The sequence below is a fragment of the Poecilia latipinna genome, unplaced genomic scaffold (genome assembly GCF_001443285.1).
Source record: "Poecilia latipinna isolate Pla-1442-1.1 unplaced genomic scaffold, P_latipinna-1.0 Scaffold1932, whole genome shotgun sequence".
NCBI lineage: Eukaryota > Metazoa > Chordata > Actinopteri > Cyprinodontiformes > Poeciliidae > Poecilia > Poecilia latipinna.
This window is the reverse complement of record NW_015114548.1, coordinates 2,877-29,003: the sequence shown is the minus strand read 5'-3', so window position 1 is coordinate 29,003 and position 26,127 is coordinate 2,877. Positions and strand designations below refer to the sequence as shown.

The 26,127-nt window shown below is 39.4% G+C and overlaps 4 protein-coding genes, 1 long non-coding RNA gene and 1 other non-coding gene across 7 annotated transcripts in view; 1 reads left to right on the top strand and 5 right to left on the bottom strand.

The window, feature by feature from the left end:
* The window catches only part of trappc12 (trafficking protein particle complex subunit 12), a 34,283-nt gene extending 28,409 nt beyond the window's left edge, over positions 1-5,874 (top strand). The window contains exons 8-12 of the mRNA XM_015015592.1: positions 632-705; positions 1,950-2,048; positions 3,076-3,179; positions 3,942-4,029; positions 4,215-5,874. Of these exons, the coding sequence (XP_014871078.1) occupies positions 632-705; positions 1,950-2,048; positions 3,076-3,179; positions 3,942-4,029; positions 4,215-4,457 (608 nt within the window). The 3' untranslated portion in view covers positions 4,458-5,874. The remainder of the gene's footprint in view (positions 1-631; positions 706-1,949; positions 2,049-3,075; positions 3,180-3,941; positions 4,030-4,214) is intronic.
* LOC106935237 (uncharacterized) lies at positions 103-22,116 on the bottom strand. The gene is made up of 3 exons (XR_001421857.1): positions 20,910-22,116; positions 3,872-3,877; positions 103-113 (listed from the first exon to the last, which is right to left on the bottom strand). It is a non-coding gene; the product is annotated as an uncharacterized LOC106935237 (long non-coding RNA).
* On the bottom strand, positions 6,380-8,867 carry adi1 (acireductone dioxygenase 1). Its single transcript, XM_015015596.1, has 4 exons — positions 8,631-8,867; positions 8,359-8,478; positions 7,180-7,359; positions 6,380-6,830 (listed from the first exon to the last, which is right to left on the bottom strand). Exons 1-4 carry the CDS (start codon positions 8,850-8,852, stop codon positions 6,714-6,716), a joined length of 639 nt encoding a protein of 212 aa, XP_014871082.1. The 5' UTR covers positions 8,853-8,867; the 3' UTR covers positions 6,380-6,713.
* LOC106935233 (kelch-like protein 10) lies at positions 9,447-18,092 on the bottom strand. Of its 2 annotated transcripts, XM_015015594.1 has the most exons (6): positions 17,858-17,942; positions 14,906-15,002; positions 14,113-14,596; positions 12,223-12,825; positions 11,400-11,549; positions 9,447-9,914 (listed from the first exon to the last, which is right to left on the bottom strand). In XM_015015594.1, the coding sequence occupies exons 3-6, from the start codon at positions 14,527-14,529 to the stop codon at positions 9,528-9,530; spliced, it is 1,557 nt and encodes a 518-aa protein (XP_014871080.1). In that variant the 5' UTR covers positions 14,530-14,596; positions 14,906-15,002; positions 17,858-17,942; the 3' UTR covers positions 9,447-9,527. The 2 variants fall into 2 exon arrangements, with proteins under 2 accessions (XP_014871080.1, XP_014871079.1); XM_015015593.1 differs by lacking the exon at positions 14,906-15,002 and having other exon boundaries at positions 17,858-18,092.
* On the bottom strand, positions 20,258-20,339 carry trnas-gcu (transfer RNA serine (anticodon GCU)). The gene has a single exon. It is a non-coding gene; the product is annotated as a tRNA-Ser (tRNA).
* A 125-nt stretch (positions 22,117-22,241) lies between the features above and the next one.
* On the bottom strand, positions 22,242-24,862 carry LOC106935236 (MARCKS-related protein-like). The gene is made up of 2 exons (XM_015015597.1): positions 24,517-24,862; positions 22,242-23,440 (listed from the first exon to the last, which is right to left on the bottom strand). Exons 1-2 carry the CDS (start codon positions 24,598-24,600, stop codon positions 22,904-22,906), a joined length of 621 nt encoding a protein of 206 aa, XP_014871083.1. The 5' UTR covers positions 24,601-24,862; the 3' UTR covers positions 22,242-22,903.
* Positions 24,863-26,127: the final 1,265 nt, after the last annotated feature.

Below are 26,127 nucleotides of genomic sequence, written 5' to 3'. Positions count from 1 at the left end.
CCTGCCAATCCACTCACATCTGCGCTGGAGTGGGCGAGGGAAATTTACCCAGATCCGCCTCCACGCAACTTGAATCAGACCTAGAATCGGGGCCATGTAGCTTCTAAATACTTCTTCGGCATGTGTTTATCAGTTCGAAAATGTGCCCACCGATGGCTTCAGCTGAGCTAAATACTGGAAAATTAGCTGGGTGACGCATGTATGACTGTATCCGTGAGGGCGCCTCGGTTCAGCCGGTTTCTCCTAACAAAAGCAGCGTAATGGCTGTGTCCTCTTTCTCTCCTACCCACACAGACAGTCGATAACGCAGGGCCTTGCCTTCACACATCAGAACCCCACTGAGTGATTAGCTCTTCCCTCAGCTCCGTCTCCCACAAACACAGTGATGAATAGTAACAGGCTCTTCCCACAGCAGACAAAGAGGAAATGTGCCGCAGTGTCTTCCTCAGCACCTCGCCTTAAAATAACCCAGGTGTTACAGCTGGTTGTAATGCGAGGGATGGAGGAGCGAAGAGTGCGGCGGCTTTTCAGAAAACTAGGATATCTCAGGAATACCCAAAAAGCGATGGGAGTGAAAATAGAAAGTCATTGAACCCCTCCCTTTTTCACCGTCTCTCTTTCCTGTTTATAGCATCCCTAAAACTGTGGAGGTCTCGTCTCAGTCGGGTCATGTACTCCATGGCCAACTGCCTGCTGCTGATGAAGGTGGGTGCGTGTGTTTGTGTGTCACTGTGGGTGTGAGTCTCAGAGATCTCTGATGCCAGGCTGGTGGTGGATTCACAGTGAAATCCCCACAGACTGACCACTAATTGGATTCTTGGTCAGAGAAAGAACGAGCGGAGAGCAAAGAGGGGGGAGGTGATGGCGGCGTGGGTTCACATCAGGCCGTTGACAGAAACACAGTGCCATCTACTGCTGAGACATGATATTACAGTCAGCGCAGTTTCATTCCGGGCTTGGATTCTGATCCCCAGCATCCCGGTTTTGCATTTTAGGATTGTGTTTAATACTTCTCCTTCAAAAGATGACAAAGACCCACACAAAAATCAGCTTTTTTTTTTTTTTACAATTTTTTTTTTTTAAATGTTGCTCTGTAAGTGTTTAGTTTTCTCTTATTTTTTCTTTTCTTCACAACAGTTAGAGTCCTTCTAGGTTTTCCTGATGATCAGTTCCCCAGATTTCCTGAAGAAGAAGACAATAATTATAATAAAAGTAATGATAACGTAGAAGTAGTTTTTTTAAACAAATGACGAACATCCAGTAATTTCAACAGAATTTTTTTTATAATTTTTTTTTTTTTTTACTACTTGGCCATGTGTTGATATTATATGGAGTTATCCCTTGAGTTTAGAATGCTTTTTATGCAAGACCCATAGCTCAGAGATGGGTGAAACATACAAAAAAAAAAAAAAAACTGTAAAAAAAAATTTTAAAAAAAAGGGGGAAAAAAAGCCAAAATATGCAAATAGCATTTAAAGGACCTTTCAGAAACCTGAAGAATTTTAGATCAAAAACCTCGTAAAGTAAATTCTGCATTTTTTTTTTTCTTTTTGAATCAAAATGTAAAGAAATGAAGGTCCTATCCACATTAAACTCGATTTAAAGGTAAAGTCAAAAGTTTGAGTGTATTCATATGCACATGCATGTTCAGTACACGTCTCCTGTACTGAAGGAGGAGGACTCGGTACACACCGAGTCCACACACACCCCTCTCTGACCTCTCTGCGGCGTGTCGCTCAGCTTTCAAGTCGCCAAGTGAGCGATGTGTCGCAGCACATCGTCGGCGTGGGTGGAGGGTCACGGTGTCCTGCTAATACTCCAACTGTTTGACTTCGCTCCCTCCAAACTCTGCCCTGTTTACCTCTCTCCACCGTTGTCTTTTGTTTCACTCCTTCTCCACTCATTGTTCCCACTCACCGAATGCAATCTTGGAACCTATTTGTCCTCAGGACTACGTTCTGGCAGTGGAGACCTATCACTCCATCATCCAGTATGAACCCCAGCAGAGAGTGCAGCTGCTCAGCGGAATCGGACGCATCTTCTTGCAGGTCTGTGCATCACCAGATGGACGAATGGACTGTAAGACTCCCTGGACACAGAATTAATTATCCTAGCTTTGCACAGTATGCCTTATGCTCCAATAGACCAAAAATAAACCCCCCTTTTATTTTCTGTTAAAGAGGCTTTGATTAACGTTGTGCAAATGCAAAAACCAGTCGTTCATATTTGGTCTTTTTAAAGGCAGGGATGGTTTGACGTATTTTGTTATGTTAGAGGATTATTTTTCTTTTGACATGCAATAAATATATTTTTTAAAGTGTTGGTGTCTTTCAGCTTTGGGTTCATGCTAAACAAAAGCCCCTGAAATCAAGAGGTCTATGCAGCTCTTTCTCAGCAACAAGTTTTTATTGAAAAACGTTGATCCTGCAGTTTTTGGCAGTCACACAACTTGGTTGTACTTGCTTAATGACTTGACCATAATGCCACCTTTTTAATGTTTGTGCTGCATTAAACAAGTGCCGCCACATATATTACAGGCATAGAGAGCTTGAATGCATGGTACTTGAAAAATTAGCAAACACTTATTGCAGTCCAGGCTGAGTGGTATTGTGATTTCCATAAATTTGTGAGAGTAAAGTTACAAAGAGCATTTTGTTCCAGATGCAACTTCCATTTGTCTTTTACATAACAGATGTTTTATGCACATATAAAACACCCCTAAACGTTTATATGTTGGAGCTACTCTAGCAAAAAATGTTCTTTTGGATTTTTATATAATATTATGGTTTGTTGTAAATACCAGTCATTACTTCCATGTGTGTTAGGAGAGGAAGTCACAGATGTAAGAACTTGCTGCTGGAAGCCGATTGAGAACGGATGGGTTTCTATTCCAAAACAGTGTTTAGATCTTGTTAGATTTTTTTTTTTCTGCAAGGATTTTTCGTCCTTGCAGATTTTTTTTCCTTTCCTGTTTTTTTTTTTTTTTTTCTGCTCTAAGAATTTAGAGGTGTTCTCAGGCAAAGACATAGATCAGCAGTTAATGTAATGTAGTTAATGTGCTTTGTTATTTCCCAGATCGGAGACGTGAAAACTGCAGAAAGATACTTCCAGGACGTGGAGAAAGCCTACGAGATGAAAGGGAGTAACCTCAGTCACGCTACATGCATCCTAATGAACAGGTACATGCAGATCAAGTGTTTTGCACCTATGAGGTACAATTTGTGCTCATCTGGGAACAGAATACACACATTTGTGCCTGATTTTCTAAACAGAAGGTAGCATCTCTGCTCTCTGGCCTGAGGTGGTGGAACGTATTAAATAACACCGGCATGTGTTAATGATTACTTCAGTAAAAGGTCTGAACTTTGGATGATTGCGACAGCTTAATGTTTTTTCCCCTTTTTTTGGTGTTCTGTTGTGGATTTGCTGCTATTTTTTGAGTTAATTGGGAGGAAGGTTCATATCATCAGAGGCAAACTACAGAGATAATCTGAAGCAATGTTTTTAAAATATTAAAGTAAAAATTAAAAATACTAATTCATTCTCTGTATTACATTGAGAAAAAAAAAATAGTCTGTGCAATGTGACCAGCAGGTGGCAGTGTGGATTACGTTGCAAATTAAACAGAATGGATCGTTTTTAGACATATTTAAAAAAAAAAACTATACAGATAACATGATTTAAGTGCCTTCATGTTAAATGAATGAATCAAGTTCTGTTGTGTTAGCTAGCTATCGCTTCCCTGAAGCATAATTGTAAAACAGCACTACCTGTAAAAGAGAGATAGATGGCACTGTCTTTAGTTTGTCTTTAGCCAGCTGATCTGCAGTGTGCAGCAACAAAGTGGACATGGGCAGTGGATGAATAAAACGATTGACTTTCCCGTTTCTAAATTTGTGAGAATAATATCTGAGTGTAACATATTTCTACCTGTTTTTCAGGGCCTTTGTCTACCTCAGTCAGAATAATTACGCTGACGCACACGCAACTTTCCTTGAAGTTTTGAAAATTGACCCAAAAAATCCAGTTGTAAGTATAACTATATAAGTATTAGTCTACACATGAGAAGCTTTAATTAGTGTGGTTGGATTTTCTGTCTTTTTACCCAGGGGAAAAATGCAACAATTATGTCAAATATCTTTGAAATGTCCAACTAATTTCTATGGAACGACCTTTTGTTTTTATTTTGTTTGTTTGTTTGTTTGCTTTTACAGGCAAATAACAACGCTGCAGTGTGTCTCCTCTACTTGGGCCGGCTAAAGGAGTCCTTGGGCCAGCTGGAGGGCCTGGTTCAGCAGGACCCCACCCAGTACCTCCATGAGAGCGTCCTCTTCAACCTGACCACCATGTATGAACTGGAGTCGTCGCGCAGCACGCAGAAGAAGCAGGCGCTGCTGGACGCCGTGGCCTGCCGGGAGGGAGACAGCTTCAATGCGCAGTGCCTCAAACTGGTCTGAAAAGAAGAAGGACAACTGGGAGAGAACTGTGCTGCTGCTGCTGCTGCTGCCCCGCGTTAACGACGGGTACTACAGCTCTGTGTTCAGAGAGGAACTAAGCCGTACTCCAGTGGGACAGTAAAACCAACGCTTGCTGTTCAGTTTCAGAGATGTTAAAAGGGGACGTTTGAGATCGGCTTTTATCGCACTAAAGTGATCCAGCACTCCTGCCATGTGAGCAGCGACCCAGAAACAGTCCTCACACTTACAGCATTTTGAGACTGAAAGAATTTGTGGTGAATGTCCTTATTTGTTGTGTTGTTTTTTTGCTGCAGCTCTGCATAAATACTGAGGGAGTGGATGTCTGGCTCCAAGGCTAAAAAAAAAAATAATCCAACTATGTAATACATAAGCTTTGTTAAACCACTTTGAAATCTGGAGGACAAAAACATTACATGAGGGTCATGAGAGGGCACAGCTGCATGTTTCACTTGACTTTTAAAGCAGCGTTTCTTTTTTGTCACTACATACTTTTCTCTTATACAAACAGGGTTCCTACACATATTTCCAGACTTTATGCAGACCCAAAATAATCCGAATCCTCAGTTCTTTTGAAGACGGGTTTTAAAAGTATAAATAACAAAAACTTATGTTTCTAAATTGGTCTGGACTTAAGGGAGAAGTTTAAGCAGAAGACAGAAACAAATGACGGACGGACAAAAATGCAAGAAAGATGAAACACTGAAAGAGGGATGGAAATGGATAATAATAGAGAGATGACTGGGCCGACATACTGGCAGAAAGATGGAAGAATGAATGTGTGGCTGAACAGATGAATAGATGGAAGGAAAAGACTTTTAGTGAACGGGATAAGGAGCGAGCCTGGTAATATTAATGTTCTTTCCTCACCCAAACCTAAAAAGCCTCTTAAATAAAATTCAGCAGTTTTCCAGACCGCTTAGGAACTGAGTGCAAGCTTTTCTACACCCAGACACTGATCAGACAGAATCCTCAGTTTTATCTACTAAAAGTTGTTTCTTTGGTGGTTCATTCTTACCTGGATGAAGTCATGTTAGGTTTTCTTTAGCTCTGCTCCAACCATCAGGTTGCGTGTGCAACACGACTCAAAATATTCTGGATGAATCTGCGTTAAAATTTTAACTAAATCTGGGATAATGCTTGATCCACATCAGTGATTTTTCTCTCTCTCTCTCTCTTTGCCCAGCTGAAATGTGGTTCTTTTTAGGCCCGTCTCTTTAAGCCGTCACATGACCCTCTGCTCAAAGACTATTGCAGCAAGACCAACCATGAAAACAGCCCCGTCTTCTGTAGTTAATTCAAAAAGACACGGTAGGCTGCTCTCTAAAATCAATAAATACATTTCCAAAACATTCCTCTCAGTAAATGTACTTTAACTGAGAAATTCAAAATTCCAAAATAAATAATGATGTAGATGAGCAGTTTTCAGAAACTTTTAGTCAGGAGGACGTGTTGTTACACTACAGGAGCTGCTGGCTCACAGTGAGACCAGGCCTGGGCATTATCCTGAGCTTCAGACTCCTTAAACTTTTTTTTAATGCAGCTTCTACACGATTACCACTAGATTTCATCACTCCTGCAGTGAAAATTAACAAGCCCCTCAGATTGCATCGGTTTCATTCCCACTGAACAGAACTGTAAAAATATTCAAAATCCAAAGTTGTACATATCTGAAGCGTTGTCTTGATTATCTTTTTGATTTGTTTTGCTTTTTCTTCTGCTGTTATCTTTATGTTTATCATATTTATGTATACAAAGAGCCATTTTATCCTGAATAAAATAATTGTGTCGCAGTAACATGCTGGAATGAATAAAAATGGAATAAAAGACAAATTATTAGCAGCAGATTTATTTCTAGTGTAATAAAAATGTACATTGATCTGTCATGAACACCATCTTGTTTATTTCCTGAGCTTGGAATTAGAAATTAGGCTCATGCTTTATTTATTACAAATGAAGGCACTCGTCTTTTGTTGCTGGCAAAGAAGTCACCTTTTAGTGAAATGACTTCAAACATCTTATATTTTACCCAGGTAAAATATAAAAAGCATGAGTATCTAAAGAAACTAATAAGTGTGCTCCTAAAAAGCACCATGTAACCTTTTAAACAGCACAAATGAGTAATCTGATGCCTTCCACCTCAAGATCTCTTTCCTCATGAGTCTTCTTATGAACCTGCTGAGGTCAAACTGAAGGAGGTGATTTTAGTGTATTAGTTGGGAGGGAGTCTGCAGCTGTTCAGGATCCCTGCAGCGAGGCCACATATTTCTTCCGGATGTCGGAGTCGTCTGCCGGCCGGTTGTAGGCCTTCCACACCGGCTCCCCGACAAACAGCCGCATGGCTTTGGTGTAGTTCTGCAGGAAAAAAAAAAAAAAAAAAAAAAAAAATTTTCAGACCGACATCCCAGTTCATCGTCTACATAAACAAAACTCAACAACCTGTCCAGTTCACACACATTAATTAGGTTCTGTGCAATGATTAAGGGAAATCGTCAAAAACACGCTTCTGTTGGCTCTGGCTTCAAGGCGCCTCCTTCAGGTGTCGTTTTGGCTCATTCTTCAAATCCTGACAGTTTTGGAGACCTCCTCTATAAACTGCAAGCTTTAGTTCTTTCAGTAAATTTCTGACTTATTTAATGCTTTTACCCGCTTTGCATAATTGCTAAATTAGCGAACTATCAGGTGTGTTAAATCTTCGACGTACCATCTCATCCAGGGTGAAGCGGTGGTAGATGCCGGCCGGCAGGGTGATCAAGTCTCCCTTTTTCATGGCGATTCGGATCCATCGGTCCTCCTTGTCCCGGACATCAAAGTAGGCCTGCCCGTCCAGGATGTAGCGGATCTCATCATCCAAATGTAAATGCTCCTCATAGAACATCTTCAGCTGAAGTATAAGGAATAGTAGTAGAATTAGTATCTGAGACAATAGTAGAAATGCTAATGATGCCTATATCAGTAAGAATTGCCGTATGTGTAATGTACCTGAGGGTTTGTCACCCATCCAAACTCATTACTAAAGAACATAGGAAACCTGCAAGCTTTAAAATAATCTGTTTCAATATGTGAGTTTGTCTTTGTGCTCCTTAGTAATACTGCCGAATTTCTTTACAGCTTCTATAGATTTCTTTTTTGTTGTTGTTTGGCGGGTTTGGGATTATTAAAAAAGTCGAGATTATGGATTGATGAGACAGGAGCATGAAGAAATATTAAGCTAAGAACGCTGGATCACTTGTTCTCCCATTAATTAATAATATTAGAAAGACATTAAATATGTGGTCAATTTAATATTATCATTTTTTTCTGAATATAATGTATATTTATTCCTTTATTTTGTTTTTCATTTAACCGAAGCAAATACAGTAAATACTAATTCAAATATATAAAACATATAGATAGGTGTAAAGCATTGAGGTTTTGAGCCAAATATTATTTAAACCCTGATCTCTGGTTAGGCTTTTAAGGATTTTAACATTAAATGTTTGTAACATACTTATTTTAACAACTTATGTTGTCCACTCACGCTTAAAAAGAACATTTCAATTTGTTTGTATCCGTAAAGATGAATTAAGCATTGAAAAATAAATCTGGAATGTGGTCATAACTCATGCATTAAGAGAGAGCATAAATAAATATGACATTAAAAATACAATTAACTGCAGTTTACTGGTGTAGTTAAGTATGATTGATAAGTTGTTGATTTATTGTGTTTGCAGAACTTCGACTGCAATTTTTTTTATCAATATCTATGTCCTTATGACAACAAATCCTGCTAAATATCATTACATCTCCATATTGCCCATCCTGATGGAGAACTCAAAAGTTGTACTCAAGAAATTGCACAACTTTCAAAATATGTTTAGACAAGTGGAAGCAAAAGAGTTACCTTTTCCTCATAGTTGGGTAGTTCGTCCCTTGCGATTGTAATAATGTCCATGTAGGAGTATCCTTGCTCTTTGCGGATCTTTTTCAGCTCTGGATCCGTTTCATGGGCATCAGCATTCAGCTGCAGGGACACAGTAAGCAAAAGCAGAGCTGCTCAGAACGGTATGGTTTGTGCCATTAAGACGCTGTGAGAGTTAAAGTGGTTGCATTACTATGAGGAATATACTTCTGCCAACTGGTGTCGAGCAGCAGCTGAGGAATGTGTGTATTTACTTTCCAGTAGAAAACTCCGAGCTTCCTCAACTCGTCCAGGGAGACGGATTGATTCGGGTTCAGCCTATGGGGCTTCCTCTGGTCCTCGTCTGAGCCGTCCATGTACCAGGCTTCTAAACCCATACTAAACACGTCCGGCTCGGTTTTCACTCGCAAACAATTAAAAACGAAAGAAATCTGCGATAAATCCTTGACAAATGCGCTTTTCGGACTAAAACTCATGTGACGGACGCAGTACGTCTTTTGTTGTCACGGATTAAACCAATCACACTGAGATGTCCCGCCCCGTTGTCTTTGAGCGATCCAATCACAGCGCGAACAAATGCTGCGTTCAGTTATATCGGAAAAGTCAATATTGCATAACTCTGATAAGGAGCAATATAACTGAATTTATCTTCAGACGTGAACATGTACCATTTCCATATTCACTACATAATTAAAATTTAGTATTTCAGACATTTGGTCAATTTAATCTTAATTTTACTCAAAGCGTTACTTCTAAGCGTAGAAGCGTATGTTTAAGGGGCGGAACATAAAGCAGCACGCGAAATCAGTGTGCCAGGGTTCAAAATAAAAGTCCCACAAACTAAGGGCATTCATATCAGTATATGTAAACCTCTGACCTCAATTGCATTCATGAACTTAGTCTGATTAAGATGTTACAAGTACAACCACATGGTATACAAAATAAAAACAAGGTATACTTTCTCAGTTATGAATTAACAACACAGAAAAAAAATGGCCTGTTTTAAAGGCCTTTGAAACAAACACAAATACAAATATTTATGTAAAAAGAAATCACCAATACTACACAGCTGTAGTTTAATGCTCTGAGTGGTTTATTAATCGAGTAATATATTTGTGCCCGTCTTAGTTAATGGCACTGGAAATGATGAATCAATGTCCAGCTTCCATCTCCTCCTCCTCCTCTGCCTCCTCTTCTTCGTCTTCTCCCTCCTCCTCATCCTCCAGCAGAGCATCACGAGAGACCATGTAATCGGCCATGTTGGGGAGTCCGGATATCACGCAGCAGCTAAGGGCGCTACGGAAGATTTCCATGTCGCAGACCTCAGTCCACATATCTGTTAAGTTGTTGTAACACTCAACGTTGTAGCAAGTGGTATAGCCATTGAAGCCCCCAACAACAAAGAGCCTATCTTCAACCACCTCAATGCCGAAGTTGCTGCGGGTCGTAATCATGGAGCCCACGTTCGTCCAGAGATTAGTCTCAGGGTTGTAGGCCTCAGCAGTGCGCAGACGCCTGTTGCCATCAAAGCCACCGACCTGTTGGAGAGAAGGAAAGTGTGCTGGTTCAGGTGTTCAAGCAAGTTAGTACCTCATTCAACACCAGGACACACAAGGAACAGCATTAAAAAAAAAAGAAGAAGAAAAAAAAAGCAACAACTAAGACCAAAAATATACACAATCTAAAGTTCTAAATTTAGTAGGTTTTGATTTTAAGATGAGCAACTCAACCCAAATAATTACCTTGCCATGGTCATTGGCTTAGGTCTGGATTTCGTCGATAAATTCAACGACATATCTTTAAAAGGATTCATCATCATTTAGCAAGGAAAAAAGAACAAAATAACATTGGGAGATTGGACAGAGTTTTATTCTTTGTCAAGAAAAACATTTGTCTGAAAAACTGTGATGTTTTCAAGATTACTGGCACCATAGAGTAGCCAGTAAGTCCCAGATCAGAATTATGATCTGGGACTTTTGTCCTTCAATGGAGCTTCAGTTTGTGCACGGTCGTCACACCACGGATAACACAGACAATGCAGGTAATACAGTAATCGTCCCTCTTGACTGAGTGTCCCAGTGTTTTCTGTGTCCACTATTTTAACAGGGCAGCAAGGCACGTTACCACACCCATCAGAAAAGTTACTTGTTCCAGGAGAATACCCTCTTTTTTAAACCATCCTACATGTTCTCCTGATCCAAATCCCACTAAAAGCATTTTTTCCCGCTGGTCCTTAACATTTTAATGAGGAGCATATATCAGTTTTATATGAAGGCTTGTTAAAACTTTTTACAAAGTTGCTATGGTGTTTTATTTGCAAAGGACACAACTAATGTCAGAAAAACAAACACCTAAAAAAAAAGTCCAGGCAATGCACAACATAGGCAAGAAATATTTTAGTTATTTTCTTTTATTTCAGACTTCAGTTACAGCTGGAAAAATAATTATTACATTGTATATTATATTAACATAATTTTATAATTACCTTTTGTCTAATAGATTAAAAGGTTTTTGCATATACATGCACAATTTAATTGACATAGACTTGAAGAATCTAAAATAGAAGTTCAAATTTTACCCCTTACGTTTTTGCACACAGCATGTTAAAGATGATAAAGCAACACTACAAAATTAATTTCTCTCCTGTTGTTCACTTCAGATACTTCCTGACACACTTTTGTAGTGTTACGTAAATTTTAAATTGTGAACTTAATGACATAATATTTCACCCAAACATCAGATCCAGAAGACAGCGTCTCATGCATGTGGTAAGTACCAAATGTTACCACAACACCACTAGTTAATTAAAGTACTAGCAGTTGTTCAAATTTACTTTGTGTATTTTTCTATTCTGTTTTGTTGATTTTTGTCTTGAAAAGCACTGTATAAGTAAAGTTTTACTTACTTACTTACCCCTCCCTGCGTCGGATCAGATTAGAAACAAACATTGATGGAAGCCTCCACACATTATAAGTGAGGTTTCAACATCTAACCTGTGCTTCAGCACAGTTTCCTGTACTTACTGCAAAAACATGACCTGCATAAGCAATGACTCCTATTCCACTGCGCCGGCTGTTCATGGGGGTAATCAGTGTCCACTGGTTGTTCTCTGGGGTGTAAAATTCAGCTGTCTGCAGGCACTCTGTTCCATTGAATCCCCCACAAATATAAATCTAAAAAAAATAAATTAATAAAATAGTCCTAAATGATTTAACTGTTTATATCAAGGACATCATGCAAGTATGTAGTGAAATTTCTTTGAAAAAAAAAAAAAAAAAAAAGTCACGAGTTGGGCTTTTGCTTTTTACTTCTTTTTTTTAATGACAGGATAGTAATTGATTATAACTTTTTGGACATAAGGATACTTGGTCAGATAGCAATGACATGAATGCCAGGAGTTCTGTCTCGCTTTCCTTCAGCTCTTACACGTCTTTACAAACCAGCTGCAAGCGCTTCATTGTCAGCAGAACAATCAAATCATCTTTTGAAGGGAACTCTTGTAGGAGGCAAGTGAAACATTGCAGCTTTCAACTAAAGAAAATACTTTAACTCCATCTTTACAGCATAAAAACGGTGCCCCCTTTATAGTGCCTTTGCCAAAGTAGAAGTATGTAAAATATTAGGCAATTTTTCCCCAAAAGGGGATTTTATTTTATTTATTTATTTATTTTTTTCCAATTTTGCTTTGTTCTCAGGGAATAGATGACAAATAGCTAAGCTATATTAACCAGTTGAACAATTCAATTTGAATTCTGAAATTTCCTTGACAGTTTGGTTCCGTTTATGTTTGCAGGCCTTTAATTACCACAGCAGTTTAAAAAGCAGCACAAAACTCAGTTGACCCACCTTGCTGTTAAGAGTGGTGCAGCTTGCATCGCTCCTTTGCTCGTGCATGGGAGCAATCAAATTCCACTGGTTTGTCTCCGGCTTATAGAACTCTGCTGTGTTCAGTCGCCCGTGTCCATTATAACCTCCCATGGCGTAAATACACCCATTCAGCACAGTCACACTCACGTAGCAGCGCCGGTGGTGCATGGGAGCCACCTCATGCCAGGTGTATGCAACGGGGTCAAACTTGCGAACGCTGTTGAAATGCTCCACCCTGTTGAAACCTCCGATGCAATAGACGTAGCCGTTGAGGAAGGCGGCACCATGATAGGCACAAGGCCGCTCAAGGTTGTTGCCAACATTGGTCCAGCGGTCATAACGAACATCGTATGCCTCAATGGCATTGGTTGGATCTCCACCACTCCACCCACCGATGGCTAGTAGGATAGTGTTAGGCCGACGAGGGCGATTGAAGTTGCTGGTCAAATGGGTTCTAAATAATAAAACTTGACTCATGGTTCCCATCGCTTCAGACAGGAGGCCCACACAGTGTTTTTTCACCAGCACATTTGGCAGCAGCTTGTCTTTGAAATAGTCTATATTGAACAAGGCCAGTCGGATCTAGACAGAGATGACAGGAGAAAATGTATTTCTCTGCATTTTTGTTTCATTTTTTGAATCTCATAAACGGTTGCAACATGTTCGCCAAAGGTTTTTTCAGTACTGTGTTTTGCTTTTTACAGTGTGTGAAAAAACTACAGATCCTTTACAAAAAAAATCCTCAAAAGGAAGTGTATACACATACTTAAATTTGCATGTATAAATTTTAGGCATAGTTAAATGGCATCCTTATAACAAAAATGTATTATGCTAATTGAACTATTTTCTGCAGTTGCACGTGAAAAGCTGTTTGATTCTGTCTTTCAAATGGACTTCAAGTTCTGTGAATCCACAATGTTAAATAGATTAGCACACTCGAATGCAAAGAGTAGTTCTTGTCTAAGAGAAGCAAGCTTCACAAAGTGCCATCAAGTTGCTTGCTAATTTGACTTTCGTCGCACATTTATGCTGTACTTACGAAGTAAAAATAAATTTCCCATGTGCAAGACTGCTGCTTGGTGATGCTGTTAAAGAAATTTGTTACCATTGCATTCATTTTATGTTGTCTGCTTTTGATTTATTTGTATTCTTAATGTAGACTGTATGTTTAAATATAGAAAATGTATTATTTTAAACTCTTAATGTCTTACTAGATGTACTTCAAAACCAGTATGAAGAAAATAACACTAATTGTTAAGAGGTTCGTTTATAAAGTTTCAACTGAAACAGGTACAAGTAACAAACATCATGGGAATCCAACAAAACATTTATTTTTTTTTTACTAAAATTTACTTTTTTACTGCTTTAGATATATAATAAAAATAATACACGGTACTTTTTTCCCAACAAGTTTCCTGCAAATTCTATATGGTAAAAGTGTGATTCATGGTTTTTGATTGTTATGCAAGTTAATTGTTGATTTTTAAAATATCTAAAGATTATTATCTTCAAATAATGTTTGATTTAGTTAAATTATTATATTTCCTGTCAGTAGGGTGTTGTTGTTTTATTTTCTTGCTGACATTATTTTTTTTTCTTTTGCAGTATCAAAACAAGCTGTTTATCTTGAAGAGCTTTATTCAAACTTCGCCTTCCCACATTGGGGGAGGTTATGTACACACTTTGAGTTAAAATTATTTACTTAAGCTTGCTGTAGTCAATTTCTGTAAAAAAAAAAAAAGCAATGTACTGTTAAATGTACTCTAGTAAACTCAGCCAACTTCTTAATTAATCAGCCTAAATAATATTGGCAAAGAAATAGTGAAATGATGAACATGTGAGTATTTAAATTCAATCTAATGACTACACCTTAGTCATGAGAAGTTGGAAGTATGACTCTCGCTCTGGAAGATCATGAGAAGTCCACCTCAAAAGGGCCTCATACACCTTATTTTCCTTTGTCACATTCAGGTTATCTTTTTCTATGATCTCAGCTAGCTCGTTTGCAGAGAGCTGCAGGAACTCATCACACAAAGCAATCTCCTCAAAGTGTTGCAGGATGTAGGCGAAGGCATTCCAACGCAGCTCAGGGTGCACACAGATTGTCGCGTACCTCCAGATGCCGATGCAGTTGTCTGGCCTCATGAGACGCTCGAGGAACATGCAGCAGACACGCACCACCTCATGTACGTTCAGCTGATCTGCTGCTTGAAGAAGCTCTTGCACATTAGCCTCAGTGACGGTGAGAGAGTTTGTGTATGCATAGTCGAGGATGAGCCGCATCATTGCAGATGATATTCCTGGTATGTGAAACACCTTTTGGTCTTCGTTGGACCATCGTGTGAAGAGAGCACTGAGGAGGAAGCACATTGTGGATTTTCATTAAGACACAACCATGTTTTATTTAATATTATACATGTGTTTCACTCCATAACTTGTGTAAAAAGTGTTAGAAACTGATTAGAGTTTATCTACTTCTTACTTGCTGTAATGTCTGTAGTGAAAACATAAAATGGAGCTATTGAGATGATTGTAATTATCTTCTCTTAAGTACAATATAGTAATCTATTGATGAAACTAATTGTTTATATATATGATAAAGTCTTAAAATTTGTTTTGCTTTTAGACACTGGGTTATTTTTTGATGTCTCTTCAGACATACCTGGCATATTTTGACGTTTTACTTCTGTCTTAGTCAGAGCAGGTGTCACAGGTTTTGTTGAAGACGGAAGTAGAACGTCAAAACATGTTAGGTATGTCTGAAGAGACATAAAAAATAAAGAAAGAAACTTTAAGACTTTGGGAACAACCTAGCTCTGTTTAACTGCAAGACCACTTGTATTAAAAAGGTATGGAGAAAAAGGTTTGATAAACCAAGTTTATGACAGGGAACAGATCTGAAACGGGGTGAGCATAATGGAGCCATTCAGCTGCTGAACGGTTCCATTAAAGATATATAGATATATACATTAAATTATATAAGATACATAATGTCACGATCATCCTTGAACTTTTTCAGAGGCTAGACTGAGTGTAACTGAAATGTATCACCATTTCTTTTTATCTGCACAAAAACAAACAACTCTCAGATGTCCTGCTAGTAGAAAAAAAAAACATATTGGAACATAAATGAACTATGCATATGAAATGCTGACATAAGTACAGTTGCTTTAAAAATATTAACTCCCTTTTTATAATTTTGTAACTGTTACAACCCCGCCCCACTTTCAAAGTGAATAATGATTTCTACAAAATAATGACAAGTTGAAAGTAACATAAAACGTTATTGTACAAATATTAATTCAGTTTAAAATGACCGACCTAATTCAAAAGATGTCCAGCCATTTGATGCTAATTGTCTCACAGTGAGTGGAAAGGAAAACACCTGAGTGCTGTGACTTTGTTCCAGGTGATCATAGCATAAAGACACTTGTTTCTGGACGTTTGTTCAATGATTAATCAATAACCATGGCCTCCATTAAAGCATGAAGACAAAAGTGAACTCCAAGCAAATCACAGAAAAGGTTATTGAAAATAAGTCAGTTTAGTTCCATCATAAAGAAATGGAAGCAATATGGTACCTCCATATTGGGCCATCCTCTCAAAAACTGAGTGACTGTGCAAGAAGGAAACTGGTGAGAAGGGCCAATAAGACACATCTAACTCTTAAGGAGTCTATCAGCTGAGATGGGAGAGACTCTGCTTATAGCTGTTGAATGAAAAAGCCACTGTTGAAGAAAACTCATATCAAGGTTCATATCATAAAATTTGCCATAAGGAGACTCAATGGCCAAGTCAAAGAAAGTCTTTTGTTCTGACCAGATCAAAATGGAGCTTTTTGGCCATCAGACAAGATGATATGTTTGGAGGACACCAAAAACCACACATCACCTCCACTGTGAAACATGGTAGTGGCAGAATTATGTTGTGGGGATGCTTCTCTACAGAAAACCCTGGGAAGCTCTCAAAGGTTTAAGGTAAAAAAAAGAGCCATCTGGAGGATTAAACACCAAATGTTCAGTACTTGTATAACACTTTATGAAGTACTACATACTTCAGTCATTCACCCATTCACTCAGTTACTCACAATTAATGGTTGTTAGCTCCCATCAATTGGTATCTAATGAACAATTGATGTTGTTAGCTACCAACTGATGGTAGATAACTACAAAATGATGTCATTAGCTACCCATTGATGGTAACTAACTACCAATTGATGTCATTAGTTACCAACTAATGATAGCTAACTACCAATTGATGTCATTAGCTACCAACTGATGATAGCTAACTATCAATTGATGTCATTAGCTACTAATTGATGGTAGCTAACTACCATCTGATGGCAGCTAACAACCAAATGTCATTAGCTACCAACTGATGGTAGCTAACTACCAATTGATGTCATTAGCTACTAATTGATGGTAGCTAACTACCAACTGATGGTAGCTAACAACCAAATGTCAATAGCTACCAATTGATGGTATCTAACTACCAACTGATGATAGCTAACTACCAGTTGATGTCATTAGCTACCAACTGATGGTAGCTAACTACCAACTGATAGTGGCTAACTACCAACTGATGGTAGCTAACAGACAATTTATGTCATTAGCTACCAACTGATGGTAGCTAACTACCAATTGATGTTAGCTAACTACCAATTGATGTCATTAGCTACCAACTGGTGGTAGCTAACTACCAATTGATGTCATTAGCTACCAATTGATGGTAGTTAACTACTAATTGATGATAGCTATCAACTAATCGATGTTGTTAGCTACCAATTAATGGTAGCTACCAATTGATGGTAGCTAATGACCAATTGATATCGTTGGCTACCAACTGATGGTAGCTAACCATCAACCGGTAGCTAATGACAATCAATTGGTCGTTGGCTAACAGTGAGGCTGCCATACATCTGCGCCACTGGGCCATTTGACCCTCACCAGGGAGCTGAATACTTTTTATAGGCACTGTACAACACAGGACTTTACAGGACTTCTTGAAAATGCTGTGTACCAAACCTCTTGTTTCTCTCCGATGATACCAATGCCAGCATCCTGCCACTAATATCAAATTGTTCAAATCAAGCATCACAGAAATATGTTCAGTCAAGTGAGGCCTCATCAGCCTGACTTGAATGATATGCTTCATGTGCTGTTAAATTAGTGCCACTTTCACTTGTGTGTTGTGTTTTTAGAGCTTCAATTAATGGTTACTAGTTAATGTGAATGTGAGTAAAGCATTTGAGGTCAAAACGAGTTTATGAACTAATATCCAGAGGAAATAGCATTATGGTGATTGTATTTAGTTATGAAAAACATTAATGCTAAACAGGAGATAGTCGCAAAACTCTAATACTTGTTTTAAAATTAAATTATGTGATTTTCCCTCTGAATGAGCTAATAAAGTATATTAGCTCATTCACTCATTCATACATGTAAAACTGCCCTTTTGTTCACTTTGTTTCACCTTTCACACATGCCTCAACAATACCTTTCAGTTTACTCATTATGACTACTGATTATCACCTTAAATCCTCAACTGAAAACAAAATATAGTACCTTTACCTGCTTATAAAAACACAGAAAGTAATCCAGTTTGACCAACTCACCAAAAATACGGGGTGCAGTTACAGAGGATGATCTTGTGAACTGGAAACTCCACTCCCTCAGCTATGATTACGGCGTCAGTTAATTTCCCCTCCAGGCGGAGTTGGTCACTCAAGCTGCGTGGCTTCTCTGCAGTCTGGACTTGTTCATTCATTTTAACTTTGAAAAAAAAAAATTATTTGTTTGCTCTGACTTTGTTTTTGCTTCCACTCACTCAGCTTAGGTAGAGTGGAATTCTGGACATATTGCTTTGTTATCACGGACTCTTTAGAACGGTAGTAGCTCCATACATCACAATGACTCAGAAACTGCTGATTCCACTGTTTACTTTTAAAACTTATTTAGCTTGTAGTAGGCGCTTGCTAAAAATGTGCTAATTTCATGACATCGAATTTGATTACATTTCAGGACACAGCAGGGCTCCAGAGCGTTGTCAACACGAAAGTCTCCAACAACACAGAAAAAAAGTCTCAAGTTGAGTGTTTTGATAAAACATTGCTAAAAAGTTTATAAGTAAGCAACAGTGCTTATTTCTTCCTGACCAGAGCCCTACTTACCCCCATACTACATTAGAGAAGAGTATCTCTTGGCGCCGCCTGCTTTGCTGGAATATAAAAAAAAATCAGAATTGGGGTTATGCTTTCACAGGGGGGTGAAAGCATAACCTCCATCTGCTTGGAGCCCTCCACAACAACAGGGGCCACACAAGAGAGACTTAAATGTCACAGTTCAGAGTTACATATGTATGGATTTGGTACAAGTGATACCACAGAAGAAAAGCTGGTTGTTAGGCCAAGTAAGCATTACTAATTAGTGACAAAGAGTGAGTTTTGAAACAGAACTGAGATTATTCTTGATCCAACAAATCATATTGACAAGTATTCTTAAAACTATTTATCTACTGATGAAACATAAACTATGCTGAGTATTTTAGATAAAATATAACATTTTCCTGAGGGACGTTTCTGTCTATCTAAAATGTCAAACAAACCGAATTGTGCAATAAGGTGCTAGCATCACACCAAAAACAAACATTGTTATGCTAACACTGAACAAGCATTCATTTCAAGTGCTGTAGATAAATAAATAAAGACCAAAGTTATATGTCCCCCTGGAATATTTAGGTTTTAAGTGTAATGTTTAATTCAACCAGGATGTTTTATTTTTTATAATGTCCTAACTGTGCTGGCATTACAGTGTGGTGTAACTTTGCTACAGCGAGAACTGTTGTTTTTGTTACGCTGGGTAAAGTTTTGAAGCTAAAAAGTGCTGGATAGAAATGAGATTTTACTTTGTCATAATCACAAAGAGACCAAGCATCCAATCAAATAAAGTGGGCAAATATCATCAAGTTGAGTTGTGGAATGCTGAAAGACTCTTACAATTCAGACTGATAAATGGTAGTCTGTATCTTTTTCCCCCGTGTTATGTAGCAAATAGCTTCCATGGGTTTAGACTGAATGATTTGCGCTTCTGAACTTTACTCTGCATTTCTTTGAGAGAAAAGGTAAGCAGTACAGCGCCTCCTAGAGTGAGTAATAATGCAGGACAGTTGCCAGTCAAGGAATAGTCCCTTTTTAATTTATCTTAGCCATAAGAAACATTAAAAATCTTATGGCTAAGATTTTTAATTTATGGTTAAATTAAACCAGCTGCACAGTGGCGCAGTTGGTAGAGCTGTTGCCGTGCAGCAAGGAAGGTTCTGGGTTCGATTCCCAGCCCTGGTCTTTCTGCATGGAGTTTGCATGTTCTCCCTGTGCATGCGTGGGTTTTCTCCGGGTACTCCGGTTTCCTCCCACAGTCCAAAAAACATGACTGTTAGGTTAATTGGTCTGTCTAAATTGCCCCTAGGTGTGTGCGCATGGTTGTGTGTCTGTGTTGCCCTGTGACAGACTGGCGACCTGTCCAGGGTGTACCCTGCCTCTTGCCCGGAACATTAGCTGGAGATAGGCACCAGCACCCCTCCCGACCCCACTGAGGGACAAGGGTGTTCAGAAAATGGATGGATGGTTAAATTAAAAATTGTCCATATGATTTTTAATAAAATCATATGGAGGGTCATTTTCCTCATATTTTTTACCACAAAAAAGAAAAAGCTTTTGTGCAAATGAAGCAAAAGAAAGCAAATGAAAGCAAATGAAGATTGAATTCTCTTTTTAAACTTTTTTGATGAAAAGGTTTAATTACTAAAACAAGCACACAAAGATTGCAAAGCTGCCACCATTTTGAATTTTTGGAACTAATTTTGTCTATGCCATCTAATATTGGTGTGACCGAGGAAGCTAACTCTGAACCAAGGTATTTTCCAGAGTATTAAATTGTTTACTAATGTTTACCACGATCACGTGTTAGAAGTTTGATGAGAAACGAATAACGTTATTCAAAGAATCTAGAAAACGTTTCGACGAGGATGGGATTCGAACCCACGCGTGCAGAGCACAATGGATTAGCAGTCCATCGCCTTAACCACTCGGCCACCTCGTCTGATGAAAACACATCTGTAACGTATCCGAATTTTTTCAGACCACGAAAGTGTTGTATTAATAATACTTAGTTGTGCATTTAATGTCTTGATTAAACACGTGAGGTGTTTTGCACCGCTCTGTGTCATTCGGGGAAAATTGCAAAATAAAGTGGACGTTACCTTGCAGCTCTTATTTTTCTCCACCAGGTGGAGCCAAAGACTGATTCTTTTGCGCGCATCAGCGATGTTTGCACATGACTTGTTAATTTATTTCAGTTAGTCAGTTTAAAAAGCAAAACTAATCAACTCAGTCCAGCTCAAAGATATTTACATTAGACCTGAATGGCTTCATCTACAAGAATTAGTGCGTGTTGCTTTAAGCCTTTCTTTCTTGTATTTTTTTTTATATAAAAATGCTCATACATAATGAAAACCCAAAATTCTGTTTCAGAAAATTTAGAAATTGTATATATATATATATATATATATATATATATATATATATATATATATATATATATATATATATATATATGTATAATTTTATTTTTTTCAAATTTCAGGCTTTTGAAAAGTATGTCCATTTTTACGCTCTCCTTTAACATGAATTACTGTATTAATGCATCTTGGGAAAGAGTTGGTCCACCTCTGACTGATGCATTAAGGAAACCCGTTTCTTTGCAGCCTTCATCTGCGTTGCTGGATCTTGTGTCTCATCTTCCTCTTGACAATGTTCCATAGATTCTCTGTGGTTTCAAGGCCAGGAGACTTTTCTGGCCCCTCACTAATGCCGTGGTCATTAAACCAAGTGTTGATATTTTGACAGTCTATGCAGCCTCCAAGACACACGGTTACGTCAGAGAGACAAGGATGTGGTGCTGTAAGGTCCTCATAAACCACAAAGGAAAACAAGCAGATGGCGTGGTTCCTCAAACTAATATGACTCTGGAAACTTCACAACCTCAAGCAACTTGGACTGTGTACGTCTCCACTTTATCTCCATCCTCTGAAAGTCTGTTTTGCAAAAATAATGGAAAAACTACATTCATCTGGAAACTGGGACAGTGGGCCACAGAGCAACACTGCCCTCCCAATTTTCTCCTTGGCTCCAGTAAAACATTTGTTATTCTCTCTGGTTCAGAAATGGCTTCGCACAAGTAATCTGAGAGTACAGGTCTGTGTGATAGCGCTCTTGGAGACTTCTGGTCCACGCATTTTGAACCCATCGCTCAAACTTATGAATGGGCTTTACCTCACAATCCTCTTAAAGATTGAGAGGGAGTCCTGGAGAGGCTGCTATTATCGCTTTAGATTATTTTATACCACTTTTCTCTTCCACACAACTTTCCATCAATATGCTTTTAGACCACGCTCTGAACAACCGTCTTCTTCAACAATGTCTTTTTGTGGCTTACCCTCTTCTTCCAGGGTGTTAGAAAAGCGTCAAGTCAGCAGTCTTGCCTACACTTGAAATGTATCATCTTATGAGTATAAATTTTGTTGAATTAGCACTTTTTTGTGCTTCTATTCACTCATGAGATTCATCTTTAGACTGTATTGTGCAACATACTCCAGAATATCTCTATATCCTGCAAAGCTTTTTGCAACCTTTTCTAACCAGTGTATGTGTGTGTTTAGAGGGTTAAAACACAAGGCAGAACTCAGAGAGAGGGGATTGAACATTTATTTTTTTTTACCCTTATTAAAAGTTACAATAAAACCATTAACATCTTCAAACAATAGCAAAATAAAGAGAACCAAGAATGTTGGCCAAAACATATTTACAGAGACAGTTTGCAGATAAAAAGCTCACATTTGTACACAACCCTAACACCCCCCCCACCCCCCTGCATTATAAACTCTGAAATGTGAACACTGCAATGCTCGAGAAGCTTGAACGTGGTTTTAGCCAAAAAAAAAAAAAAAAAAAAAAAAAAAAAAAAAATGCACGAACAAAGACATAGCTCGTTTCCAATCTCCCCTCCTGGATTATCACTTTTCTATACATGACAAAATACTTGGAATTCAGAGGGAGGGGGTAAAGCATAGGAATGTAAAATCTAAAAATTAATAAGATCATTTGAAAGATTTATGTGTCCATATAACAGTCTTTTAGAGTGAGAGAGATGGTCTGCTCCAGCTCTGCAAACAGTGGAAAATTTTGTTGTTTTTTTAGATCCCAAAAGAAAGAAAGAAATTGATGTTATAGGGTAGCCACGCTGTTAAAAAAAAAAAAAGATGTTCTTTTGTTTTTGTTTTTTTCCATGAATTGGGAAAAATAAGTCAGTATTCCTGATTCGCTCTGCGTCCAAGCCGTTACCGTTGCCACACGCCAGTCCCTGTGTGTACCATGAGGGGGAGGGTGGAGAGACGCAAGCCGACGCGTTCATCATGAGAGGGCCCGGTGAGATTCCGTCTGTCGAAGAACTAATAAAAGGCAGTGAACTGGTGGTTGAATCAGCAAACGTGATATATCCTTTGTCGTCTTCTTTTGTAGTTTTGTTTATAACTTTGAGAACGTGGCACAAGTCTCTCATATATATATTTATATACTTTAAATCTTGGAAAATCAGTTCTGGTGCAGTCACTCTGCTTTGGCCTCGCCCTCAGAGGCTGCAGGTGTTGTGCCCTCGGCAGGGGCAGCTGCCTCCTCGGCAGGGGCAGCCTCTGTTGGTGGGGCCTCTTCTGCAGCCTTGGTTGCCTCGCCCTCAGCTGCAGGGGCAGCGGCGGCGGCGGCCTCGCCCTCTTTGGCCTCTTCAGCCGGCGTCTCCTCTTTGGTCTCCTTGGCCGTGTGGCCGTTCTCCTCTGGCTTGTCCTCGGTTGTGGGAGAGGTGGCCTCCTCCTTGCCCTCCTCGCTGCCCTTCTTGTTCTTCTTCAGCGAGATGCCCTTGAACTTGAAGGAATTCTTCAGAGAGAACTTCTTCTTCTTCTTGGCATCCTTGCTGGCCTCACCCTCCGCCTTGGAGGCCTCGCCCTCGGTGGCTGGAGCGGCCTCGATGGCGTCCCCTGCGCCGGCCTCACCCTCCTTGGCTGGCTCGGCAGTTCCATTTCCATCGGCAGTGGCCACTTCACCATCGGGCTTGGCAGAAACATCGCCGTTGGTCTTCACGTGGCCGTTCTCCTGCAGAGGGACAAAAACCAAATTGCATGAGTCATGAAATTGTTGAGCTCGAAACAGATGAATGGCTGAGAATATGTCTTGACCAGCACATAAAAATATGCAGCGCTAAGCGTTACGCTGCAAATAGAGAGAGACGGCCTGTCACGTCGGTGATGGAGGGCTTTGCTGCTGCATGCAAGACTCTGAACGGACACAGGGGGGCAGCAGTGTGTCATAAAACGTCACCACAGAGCGTAAGTTTGGGAACAAAGAAATTCCCACCAAGCTGGTTGCTGCTCTCATCCAAGAGCTGAATCGACACCGTGAGCTCCTAGCGCAGATAGTTGCAGCAGATAAAACCTTTTATTAAGCAATATATTTAAATATATAAAAAGAGAGAGTGTGCCACAGCATACCACAACCGGGAAATTATTTTAAAATGTATAATCTAATCTGTTGCTGAATCTTGTCATTTTAATCGTAACTGAACAGTTGCTTTCAATAAAGTTTTCAAATGAAGCTATACAAACTACGGGTTTGAGACGTACTTGAAAGTATGCGGCTTTGGGGGTACGGGGGTTTGATCTGGCGCCTCTTCGCGCTTTGTTTGCAAGTCCGCAAAATGCGCCTCCAGCAGAGCGCATTTGCATCCTTTGCACCGCTGCGCCTCGCATCCTTTGTTCGACGCTAAAAGCCGCAGTCTGACCCAAAACCACCGACTCATGAGAGAGAACACGCAGCAATCGCCAATTTCGACAAGAATCGATGACATTTAAAGTCAGTTTGCTGGTGTAAAGCCCCCCTCCCCACACACACACACACACAGACCCGCAGACGGAATTAACAAAGACTTGAGCAGGGTGCGCGCTCAAGCGGGGACGCGCGGGACTTACTCGACAGTTTATCTGTTGCGACTAATTTCAATTTCGGTATCATTTGTTTCCTCAAACAGAAATCTGAGTGGAGGTTGAGTTTGAGGGGGACACGGGGCGCAGGAGTGGCTCTGAGCCCCACGGTGGCACCCATGCTGCCAGTGGGCGTTGGGTTGCCATGTGGCTCCCCGCTGACGCGCCTCCATCTGGGCCTCCTTCACTCACCTGGCCGTTGGCTTTGGCAGCAGCGGGGTCGGCGGCGGCCTTCCCCTCCACCTCCACTCCACCCTTGGACAACTGGGCTCCCATTGTCTTTTTCCTTCGCAACGAAACTGAAAAGGAAAACTCGAAAAAGAAAAAAACCCGAGGAGGCTTTTAGAGATAAAAGAAAATCCAACTCCGGGATGGGTAAAAAAAAAAGGTCAGGCCCCGGGGTGGTGTAAAAAAATCCTATCGGATCTCCTTTTTTTCCCCCCCTCAGAAGATGCAGAAACGAGAAGACCCCCCTCTCTGTGTGCTTGAGTGCGAAGCCCACGGTGGCTGAGCTCAAATTAAAGGATGGCAGGCAGACAGCCTGTGTGTACTTCAACCGCGCCTCAAAAATCGACCGGAGTCTCCTCCTCCGGGCGTGGCAGCCGAGCGCTGTCCAATCTGCAGTGAGAGGTCGGGTCTGATAACAGCTGCTCCACCAGAGGACCTGCAAGACTTTGTTTTGGACTGATGCAGACGTTCGCAAACTTATAAATGTTTGGTGCCAAAGACGTTTAAAAAAATAAAATAAAATAAAATAAAAAATCAGTAGACCCATTGAGAAACTGAGAGTAAATAACACCAATCTAAATTCTACAATTTTACTAGGGATCCTTGCTTTTCCTTCCTACTTTAAATAAAATACACTTATTCCTGCTTAGTATCTATTTCTAGCACTTCCATTGGAAAAGTTATCTACACATATAGACTACCATTTAAAGAAAAAAGAATTCTAATCAAAAGTTGATTGATTTCACACTGTTGTATTTTCATTCAGTTAATTTAGATGATTATGTTTTAGATCTAATGAAACTCACAATCAATTTCTATGAAAATATTAATATTATGTAAGACCAATATTTAACATTGATGGTTTTTATGCAGTGCAGAGAGACTTTTCAGTTGGCAGACAAACCGTGTAAAATAAATGTTTTTAATAGTCATATCCATATTTTTATTTGTATTTTTTTTATTTTCTGAGAAATAATGTAAAAATTTTGTTTTATGAGCTTAAAGCCATACTAATGCAAATACACAAAGTGATTTAGGTATATTACTGTGTAATCAATAATGTATTATAATGCCTTTTTAATTTCATTCCAAACATAGATTAACCTTTTACTAATAGCTAATACTACAACAATTTCCGTTACACTGTAGCAAAAGAATACTCATATATTCCACGAGAAAGAAGCATTTTAACGGCCTTCACCAGATTTTAAGTGACAGGATCGGCTTTCCGACAGTAAACCTGTTACATAACATCAAGCACTTGGTGGAGATAGCAGTGAAGCTCCTTTTGTCACTGGCACAGACGGGGAGACAGACTGTCAGACAGTCACAACGTCTTCTCAGCCAGGCAAATACCAGAACAGTAGATTGTGTTTGCCTGTCTTTTGGGGTGCCCACATTTCGATGTAGTCTCCCTTGTCACAACGCGCTTCAAGCTTAAAGAGCTTGTCATTCTCCACTTTGCTCTTTATCCAACAAGAACCAAATTTTTCCCACAAATAAAGACCTACGGGAATGTTTCATATTCTTGCGAGACCTACTCATTTCCCCTTTCTTCTGAGTCATATTTTTTGC

Coding starts and splice junctions, on each gene's coding strand:
- adi1 (XM_015015596.1), bottom strand. CDS start 8,852: ATGAGTTTTAGTCCGAAAAGCGCATTTGTCAAGGATTTATCGCAGATT. Junction 8,479..8,630: donor TCGGAGTTTTCTACTGGAAA/GTAAATACACAC, acceptor GTGTCCCTGCAG/CTGAATGCTGATGCCCATGA. Junction 7,360..8,358: donor TACCCAACTATGAGGAAAAG/GTAACTCTTTTG, acceptor CTTATACTTCAG/CTGAAGATGTTCTATGAGGA.
- LOC106935233 (XM_015015593.1), bottom strand. CDS start 18,009: ATGAATGAACAAGTCCAGACTGCAGAGAAGCCACGCAGCTTGAGTGAC. Junction 12,826..14,112: donor TCCAACTTCTCATGACTAAG/GTGTAGTCATTA, acceptor ATCTCTGTCTAG/ATCCGACTGGCCTTGTTCAA. Junction 11,550..12,222: donor GCACCACTCTTAACAGCAAG/GTGGGTCAACTG, acceptor TATTTTTTTTAG/ATTTATATTTGTGGGGGATT.
- LOC106935236 (XM_015015597.1), bottom strand. CDS start 24,600: ATGGGAGCCCAGTTGTCCAAGGGTGGAGTGGAGGTGGAGGGGAAGGCC. Junction 23,441..24,516: donor CTGCCAAAGCCAACGGCCAG/GTGAGTGAAGGA, acceptor GTCCCTCTGCAG/GAGAACGGCCACGTGAAGAC.